Raw genomic sequence first — 10383 nt, forward strand, 5'->3', positions numbered from 1 at the left:
ACAAGATACTATTACTATTGTTGGTGACTGTTAGTACACATCATTGAGGTTAAAAGTAAACTGTGATTTTGTATTTTAAAACATCATTTTTTTTCCAAAGGGTCTAATTCTTGCTGAGATACAATTCTACCAATGCTGGTGGTGTCTTGTCCATGAGGCCACATGTGATCTAAAAGGTCCCATGAAGACCCATTGCATGGCATTGATGATCTGATCCCTAATACAAACCAATTTCAGTGACTCAATTGCTGTCCCCAGCTGGGGTAAACTGTGTCATCACAAATCACAAGCTGTATGTTTACTCAGAGTGCTGAACTTTACTTGTCCTTTCCTCCACTAACTCAAACATGGAGCTTGTTTTGTCAGGGTTGGTGAGCAGATACAGTGGAGAAGGTGCACAGCAGCACCAGTGTCTTGATATGAGCATTATCATTTGGATTTGAATCCGGAGATGGTGGAGGAAGCGGAGCAGCCCCATCCTACCATCACCGTTGAGGAGCCTCTTGACTTGATCAGACTTAGTCTGGATGAACGGATTTATGTGAAGATGAGGAATGATCAAGAGCTTCACGGCAGACTACACACATACGATCAGCACTTGAGATGGTTACAACTGTGGAAATTGATGAGGAAACATATGAGGAGATATACAAATCCACCAAGAGAAATATCCCAATGTTGTTTGTCTGTGGTGGTGGTATTGTTCTTGTGGATCCTCCACTGAGAGTGGTTTAACCCCAACCAGACTGAGCACCACAGACTGACCTTCAATATGTGATTATGATTTTCAGTTGATTGACACATTTTTTTATAGAATGTATTTCAAAGTTACATTGCACTAGGCTGATGCCTCTAGTTTATTTTTAAAAAGGTGTTCAGCTTGGGCTCTTGAGAGAAATAAATTGTGTTTTTGCTTGATTTAATAAAGATTACCCCTCAAAAAAATTATCATTTTGGAAAACACTATGTCTCAGTGACAAAACTGATGGTTCAATAATATTAGTGACAGCATTTGCTCAGAATTTCTTAAGGCTTAAATTTGAAATAAGGAAGAGAAAAAGACATTGGCAAAGATTATCCTGTGGGTCAAACAGCATACCACGTGACAAACACTAACAATATTTTAACAATGAACTCTTTCTGGCTGTGCCCAGTACTTCTACAACATTTCAATTGTATTAGTGTTTATTGATATAAAAAGTGTATTTTAATATTCCACAAAATTCCATTACCTGAAAGTGTTAGCTGTGCAGATTAGTAGTTCAATGGACCCCAGTAGTCATTAAAGTGGCAATAATGATGCATAATTTAGACAATGATCTCAAGTTTGTTGAGATAGACTTGTTCATGTCTTGCACACGTGCATGTTCAAATAAGTTTCAGTACCTGGCAATGCAGAAAGAGGAAGCTGAGGAGATTTTTGTTTCCCAAATTCAGGTGTTGAACAATAAAAGGAACTCATGAGATCAGATGCAAAAAACAAGTCTCTGAGTTGCTTTCAAGTGAGGGTAACTTCCACTAAATTCTCTCATTCTTACTTCCCAAATGAAAACTTTAAAAATGGTATACCATGTCCCTTGTCTTTTTAATGAATAAGTGTAGTTATTTTTGAAAGAAAAACAGAAAATGTTGGAAACATTCAGCAAGTCGGGCAACATCTGTGCAAAGAGAAATGGTTAATATTTTTAGGTCAAAGATTCTTGATCAGAACTGGGAAAGAGAGAAAACAAGTTGGCCGTCACAGATTGAGAACACAACCAAAGGAATGTAAGAAAAAGTTGCAAAGTGCAGGACTGTCCGTAATGCCCAAGATGTTAAGATATGCTAATAGAGAGAGAAAAACTTATCCAATATCACAGATGGATGATCAACAGCAGAAATGGACAGCTCTGATACAGAAAGAGAAAGTGAGTCACCTGAAGTTGGAGAATTTGGTATCGAGTCCAGAAGGCTACAGCATGTGCTGAGGGAAGATGAGGTATTATTCATCATGCTTAAATTGGGCATCATTATAACCGTGCAGGAGCTATAAACAGATAGGTTAGAGTTGAAGTGGGATGGAGAATTAGTCATAGAATGAAAGAGCACTACAGCACAGAAACAAGCCCTATGGCCCATCTAGTCCATGCTGACCTGATCTTCTGGCTAGTACCTGCACCCGGACCATATCCCTCCAAACCCCTCCCATCCGTGTATCTATCCAAACTTCTCTTAATGTTACAATTGAACCTGCATCTTCCACTTCCACTGGCAGCTCATTCCACACTCGCACCACCCTCTGAGTGAAGAAGTTTCCCCTCAGGTTCCCCTTAAATATTTCACCTTTCACCCTAAATCTATGTCCTCTAGTTCTAGTCTCACCCAACCTTAGGGGAGAAAACCTAAATGCATTCACCACATTGATAGGATGGTAAAGGAGGTGGACAGCATGCTTGCCTTTGTTAGTCGAGGCACTGAGTTCAAGAATGAGAAAGTTAAAAACAAGAGGGCATAGGTTTGAGATCAGAGGCGAGAGATTTAAAAGGGACATCAGGGGCAGCTTCTTCACGCAAAGAATGGTGCATATTCGGAATGAGCTGCCAGAAATAGTGGTTGAGGCGGGCACATTAGCAACGTTTAAAAGCCATCTAGATAAGTCCATGGATAGGAAAGGTTTAGAGGGCTATGGGCCAAATGTGGGCAGGTGGGACCAGCTCACTGGGCAACACAGTCAGCATGGACGAGTTGGGCCAAAGGGCCTGTTTCCTTGCAGTGTGACTCTATGACTATCTATACCCCTCATAATTTTGTATACCTCTTTAAGATCTCCCCTCATTCTCCTGCACTCCAGGGAATAAAGTCTTGACCTATTCAACCTTTCCCTATAACTCAGGTCCTCAAGTCCCAGCAACATCCTTGTAAATTTGTTCTGCACTCTTTCAAGCTTATTGTTATCTTTCCTGTGGGTAGGTGACCAGAATTGCACACAATACTCTAAATTCGGCCTCACCAGCATCTTGTACAACTTCAACATAACATCCCAACTCCTCCATTCAACGCTCTGATTTCTGAAGGCCAAAGTGCCAAAAGCTCTCTTTATAATCCTATCTACCCATAATGCCACTTTCAAGGAATTATGGATCTGTATTCCCAGGTCCCTCCGTTCTGCCACACACCTCAGTGCCCTACCATTCACAGTGTATGTCCTACCCTGGTTTGTCGTCCCAAAGTACAACACCTCACAGGTGTTTGCATTAAATTCCATCTGACATTTTTCAGCCCATTTTCCCAGCTGGTCAAGATCACACTGCAAGCTTTGATAGCCTTCCTCACTGTCCACTATGCCCTCAATCATGGTATCATCCACAAATTTGCTGATCCAGTCCATTTGCTGATTAAAGTGGGAGGCAAGAGGAAACTGTGGACTGAACACGAGTGTTCCTCACACCACTTGCCAGGTATGTGTTTGGTTTCTCTAATGTGGAGAAGTCCACATTATGAACACTATATATACTGCACTAGATTGGAAGAAATACAGCTCAATTGTTGTATCATTTGAAAGACTGTTCAGTTCCATGAATTGTTGGAAGGAAAGAGGTAAAAGTTGTTCTATCTCCTGGGGTTGCATAGCAAGTTATTGTAAAAATGAAGTGGGTTGTAGAAATGGAACAGTTTTCCAGGGATTTGCCTCCTTGAATTGCTGAGATGACAGGGAGGAAGAACATGCATCTTGTAGTGGGATCTTATGGAGCTTGTGGAAATTGCAAAGGATGACCTGATGAACGTGGAGGGTGGTAGGGTTGACGGTAAGGACCAGGGGAGTTCTGTCCTTGCTCTGTCCAGAAGGAAAGGAGGTGAGAGCAGAGATGTGAAAAAAAGATAAGGCGCTGTCAAGGGTCCTGTCAACTACGGTGGAGGGAAAGAAACAATTCACAAAAGAGGAAAACACCACGGAAGAACCTATGTGAAAAGTCTTATCATCAGAACAAATGGGACAGGGATGGAGGAACTGGAAGAATGCAATAATGTTCTTACAGGAGGTGAGGTTGAAGGAAGTATGGTCAAGGTAGCTATGGGAGTGTGTAGGCTTGTGAAGGTGATAGCAGGGTGGAAATTGCAGCACAACTAACGAAATTTTAGTTCTGTATAAGTGCAGAAAGCAACATCAATAGAGTTCGGGAGGAAAAGAACTGCAGAAAGGGAACCAAAGACTCTTCCACGTACCCCATAAAGAGATAGCCATAGTTTGGGCCCAGGCAAGTTCCCATAGCTACATCTTTGATCTGGAGAAAGTGATGAAGGTGAAGCAGTTTTTCAATGCAAGAACAACTCCTCCTGAAACGATAACTTTGTTTCTCTTTCCACGGATGCTGCCTAACCTGCATTTTCTGTTTTTATTTCAGATTTCCAGCAACTGCTTTTTATGTACTTGTTCCTGAAATGACCTATTTTCTAAACAATTACCATAAGTTAAAATTGGTTTCCCACATTCAGTTCCCAGCTTTTGTCCTGGAATTGTGCCTTACAATCTGATTCAAAGCCTCACTGCGCACGTGGCCCAATTTCAACCAGCGGATGATAACCCAGAAGCACAGATGTCTGCCTTTATATCACACTACCTATAAAATGTTGGCACAACATTGTGGGTCAAAGGGCCTGTACTGTGCTGTAGTGGTCTATGTTCTACTTTTGAATGTAGCTCCAGGCTGAGGGAGTTGTATAGATTATGTGCACTCTCACTGTTGTCGTGCATGAAAGCAATAGCAAGAGATCATGGATTAACAACAACTTATTCTGTTAAAAGTGAGTTGATAAAGCTATAAATTTGTCAGGGCATCTAAAATTTGCTTTCACCCAGTGATGTGGTACCACAGCAATTTCACTGTCACAACAGGTGAACATGGCAAATTCCCAATAATCTGTCAATTGTCAACCAAGTGGATTGGACAAATACAGATTACTTTCTTTATGCTCTGGAGCACTCTGCATCTGCAGATCTACAACACAGACTCCTGATTGTAGACCAGAATACTTCTAATATCAAGGAAAGAAGTGATTCAGTCAATCTCAGCTAGAGTGTCCAAAACAAAGGAAAGTATCAACAAGAATTCCTCTTCCTGATCGCTGTTGCCAACACTTACTGGAAGTAGGCAAACATCAGGTAAGGATTGAATGGGATTCAGATACAAGGCTCCTCATATTCCAAAAGTTTTTCAGTACTCAGTATCAACATTTAAATAACTGCCAATTGATTAAAGTTACACAGAGTAATCAGGGAACGACAACCAAACAAGGAGTGACAGTTTCAGTAAGTGATGCCAGAGAAAAATTAGCTAGAAAACGGAAATTATTTTCAATAATGTCCTGAATATGAATGTGTTGATAAATATTTTTGTAATGCTTGGCATGTGATGAAGACTCTGCTATCAGTATTTAGGCAGGTCTTTTTTTGCATGTAATTTTTGTTTAAGAACATAAGAAATAGGAGTAGGGGCACGAGCAGGCTATTTGACCTTCAAGCCTGCTCCACCATTCAAGAAGATCAGGGCTGATCTTCAACTTAAAAGCCATTCTCCTGCCCTATCCTCATATTGCTTTATTATTTTAATATTCCAGAAATCTATCAATCTCAGTTTTGAATAAACTCAGGGACTAGGCTACCAAAGATCACCACCCACTGCTTGAAGACATTTCTCCTCATCTCAGTTCTAAAACTCTGAATTCTAAACTCCTTACCCAGGGGAAACATCTTCACTGCACTCAGTCTGTGGAGCCCTGTAAGAATTTGATAAGTTTCAATGAGATCTCCTCTCAGAGAATACAGCCTTTATTCAATCTTTCTTCACATGGCAAACCTGTCATTCCTGGACCCAGTCTATTGAAACTTCACTGCACTTCCACTGAGGCTTGAAGTCCTTTTTCAGATAAGAAGACTAAAAATGAACACAATATTCCAGGTGCACTCTCACCAAGGCTCTTTATAATTGCAGGAAGACATCTTTACTCCTGTATGCAGTTCCCCTCATAATAATGAGCAACATAGCATTCATTAATTGCTTGCTGCACCTGTATGTTGGCATGTGTGTTTGCCAAATACATTTCTCAAAATTACAGAGAGCAATGAGTCCTTTTGAATGTGCCTATTCTTTGCCTTTAACACTCCTCTTCCAAAGGCTGTGACTCATAATGATTCCATAGAAATTGTATCTATTCATCATGCACGAAAGCGACACACCGATGTTGATTTTAATCCCCACCCCCTCACAGCCTATAGAAATGGTGCATAAAAATTACCATTTAAATTCTCCACTTCTTGGCATCTACCAAATTCCAACCTATTTAGATTTTTATTCATTGCTGTCTCTCCCACAGACAGAGGCCTATTTAACATGAAAGTTATGGTCTGATGAGATCATTGATGCACAACATCATCAGGGATGTCCACTCTGTTGATTGTTTGACAACAAATCCAAAATGGCAGTGTCAACTGATATGGATCTGGTCTTTTTGAAACTTCTTATGGGCCAGGGGGAGCAGGAATGCTGCCCTCAAACACCCCAGCGGTCCTTATCCCCCCTCACTGCAGCCTTGACCTACTCACACCGCAATCCCGCTGCAGGCCTTGGTTTCACATCTCCTCAAAACCATCCTTTCCTGGGTCGTTAAGCTCTGTCTCCATGCATTCCCAGCAGCAGCCTCCTGACGTTAAATCTACAACCTCATAAAGTATTTAAATAGTGACCTAGAACTAAAATTGGAAGAGCTTCACCATCAGATTCATTGTCCCCTGCAAATGGTTTGCATCACACTTCCTCCTCCTACATTGATATTGGTCAGTGTTTGCATGGGCCATTTAAACACTGGAACCTTCGTACCTTCTTTCCAGTCAAAGAAAATTGTAAGTAATTAATGAACAACATAGTTCATAACTTGTTATCAGAAGCACAACTCCTGGTTAATGGCTTTGTAAGATATATTTTCTAATCATCACCTCCTAAACTCCCTGATCACAGAAAATCTAACAAAGAACATGGAGTACTTATAACAGGAGTCACAAGACACTGCAAAAATGCCAATGATACCTCTGCAAAATCCTCCATGTTCACTGGAAGGACAAACAAACCAATATAAGTGTCAATTCCCTGGTCGGCAACCCCAGTATAGAAGCCCTGGTTACACTCAGTTGGATAAGGTGAGCAGATCACATTGTTCACATAACTGACAAAAGACTTCCGAAACAGACACTTTGTTCCAAGGTCAGTCATAAGAGGAGATTACCAGGTAGGCAGGGAAGAAAATTCAAGGCTGTACTCAAACCCTCCTTGAAGGGAAGCAACATCCCCCCAACTCTGGTCCATTACTGCTCAAAGTGGAGGAGGAATAATTAGGATGTTATTGGGAACCTCAAAACTATGTAACAGGAGCACACAGAGTCCCTGTGCAAGGAGCAGAGGGAGTGCACCACCTCATAAACTATTTCCCCTGCACCCCCCACCCCCCGCCCTGTCCATCACCACCTGCCCCTTCTGTGGAAGAAAATGCAGTTCTCACATTGTACTCATCAGAGCACACAGAGCTGGACTGGGCCTCAATCCAGAGGGGAAAGAAAAACAGAAAACGCTGGAGGTACTCTGCAGGTCAGGCAGCATCTGTGGGAGGTGAAAAAGTTAAGGTTTCATGTCAGAGACCCCTTTCTGATGCAAGATATCCAATCTGAAACATTAACTCCATTACCATCTGCTCCATCAATGAAAGAGTTTGTGGTTTGCATTTTGGCCCCATCAACCACCTCGAAATCAACAAAACCAGAGTGGAAGTATGTCATCCTGATCCAACTGGACTGCTGAAGACAAACGAAAAGAAGACGGTTTTCATAAGGAATCAAACCTGGGCCAAATACTGATCACTGTGTTTTGAAGAGAGGAAAACCATTATGACAGTTGTTGGTCAAAATGCTTTCATTTCAGAAAGTTTAAAGTTTCGAAACCAGATTGCATAAAGGATTTGACTGACCTTGACAATGCACATTGGACCGATATCTGATACAGACAAGAAATCTGCACCAGGAGTTCCATGTAAAGCAAATGAAGTGTGATACTTTGGAATAACATTTCACGTTGAAATTGATACCCAATGTAATGGAAATTCATAGAGCAAAATATTAAATTTTACCTTGAAACTAATGCTTTCTTTCATTAAACATACTTTCCACAAATTTGGTCTTTGATAAAAGAATGAAACCAGGGATTGGTTGATGAGTATGTGATAGATGAATTTAAAAATGAGATAAAAATACATGCACAAAATATAATCTCCAAAAATCAAAAAACAATGCCAAAAACTGGTCAGCCAGCCTTGTATTAAGTTGAATATCACATTGCATGAACCATTTTACTGCCAAATTTAATTAATTTTATCTTTCTCCCCATTCTGTTGTTCATACATTCATCTCAAAGGTACTTATATGCTTTACTCTGACTGACTAAACTTTCAAAAGTTCTCAAAATATAGTTCTAGATTCATAGATTCAGAGACTCATATAGCATGGAAACAGGCCCTTCGGCCCAGTTCGTCCATGCTGACCAAGGTGCCCATGTACACTAATCCCATTTGCCTGCATTTGGGCCATATCCCTTTAAAGTTTTCCTATTCATGTACCTGTCCAAATGATTATTAAACGTTGTAATTGTACCTGCCTTTACCACCTTCTTTGGTAGCTCGTTCCATATACCCACCACCCTCTGTGTGGGGAAAAATACCCCTCAGATTCCCTTTAAATCTTTCCTTATTGCTTTTTCCTTGTACTACCTTGATGTACTTAGGTTTTGAAATGACCTGTATGGATAGCATGCAAAACAAGTTTTTCAATGTATCTCGGTACATGTGATAATAAAAGTCACCAGTTACCCTCTCATCTTAAACTTGAACCCTCTAGTTTTAGACTCCCTTACCCTGGGAAAAAGACTGTGACTATCCTTTCTATGCCCATCAAAATTTTATGAAGCTCTATAAGGCCACCCTTCAGCCTCCTCACTCCAGTCAAGACAGTCCCAGCCTATCCAATCCCTCCTTATAACTCAAGCCGTCCTGTCCAGGCAACATCCTTGTGAATCTTTTCTGCACCCTCTTGAGTTTAATCACATCCTTCCTGTAGCATGGTGACCAGAATGACATGCAATACTCAAAGTGCCACTTTCAGGGAACTATGTCCTTGTACCTCCAGGTCTGTCAGTTCAACAACACTCCCTAAGATACTGCCATTCACTTTGTATGTCCTGTCCTGGTTTAACTTCCCAATAAGCAACACTTGTCCGAGTTAAATTTCATCTGCCATTTCTTTGCCCACTTTCCCGCCTGATCAATATCCTGTTGTAACCTCAGATAACTTTCTTCGTTGTCCACTGGACCACCAGTTTTGGCGTCATCTGAAAACTTACTCATCATGCTGCCTGCATTCTCATCCAAATCACTAACATGTATGACAAACAACAGGGAACCCAGCACCACTACCTGCAGCACACCACTGGTCATATGGACTTTCAGACAGAGTGTAAGAATCTCACCAGATGGGTCTTAAATTTCCCACATGTATGTGAGCAGCTCATTGTATAAGATTTTCTTTCTGCAAAAATAAGTATTTCCCATGCATTTTCTCATTCTAGCTATTGTCTGCTCATTTCTCAAGTGGTCATTCTTTATACTGTTGTTAAACACCACTAATAAAGCAGGGAATATGGAGCTCAGCATCAGATATAGAGTAGACAACTGATGCAAACCTCTAATGCTAACAGGTATTACACAGAAATAAGAACACAAGATATTTCACATGGATTCAAATGAGGCATTTCTGCCCATCAATCCTATTCTGACACTCAGAGCAATCCCATCAGTCCCATTCCCTCACTCATTTCTCTGTAACCTTTCTCTCACGCATGTCCATCAACTCCCCCTGATTGCCGAGCATCCACTAGACTAGGGATAACCTACAGCACTTATCAGTACATCTTTTGGGATGTGGGAGAAAACCAGAGCATGCAGGGAAAATCCAGATGGTCTCTAGAAGGACATACAATCTCCACACAAACAGCACCGGAGGTCAGGATCAATCCCAGATTCCCAGAACTGAGAGGAGGCAGCCTTACTTTCCGCACCAATTGTATTAGAAGTCACCGTTTATAGCCATTTGGATTCAATCTACTCAAGTGTATTTTTTTTACTTGAAACTCATTATTTTCTCTTTTCTCTTCTTCTGAGGACAGGGTTTTATGAAAGTTATGTAGATCTTCATGTAATAGCAGCTCATTTCTGATTGCTAGATCACATGACCTTTCCTCCTGTTGGGTGTAAATAGTATGTGTTAGAAGGCCATTTGACATTTACCCTTCTCCTTTAGACATTGTTATT

At 41.0% G+C, this 10383-nt stretch overlaps 1 protein-coding gene across 1 annotated transcript; it reads left to right on the plus strand.

Annotated features, from left to right (window-relative positions):
* The first annotated feature begins 310 nt into the window (after positions 1–310).
* LOC127580948 (U6 snRNA-associated Sm-like protein LSm3) lies at positions 311–918 on the plus strand. The gene is given in 2 exon segments (XM_052034944.1): positions 311–596; positions 599–918. Coding segments are annotated over 2 exon segments (282 nt in total). The 5' UTR covers positions 311–451; the 3' UTR covers positions 736–918.
* Positions 919–10383: the final 9465 nt, after the last annotated feature.

This window comes from Pristis pectinata, chromosome 20 (assembly GCF_009764475.1).
Source record: "Pristis pectinata isolate sPriPec2 chromosome 20, sPriPec2.1.pri, whole genome shotgun sequence".
NCBI lineage: Eukaryota > Metazoa > Chordata > Chondrichthyes > Rhinopristiformes > Pristidae > Pristis > Pristis pectinata.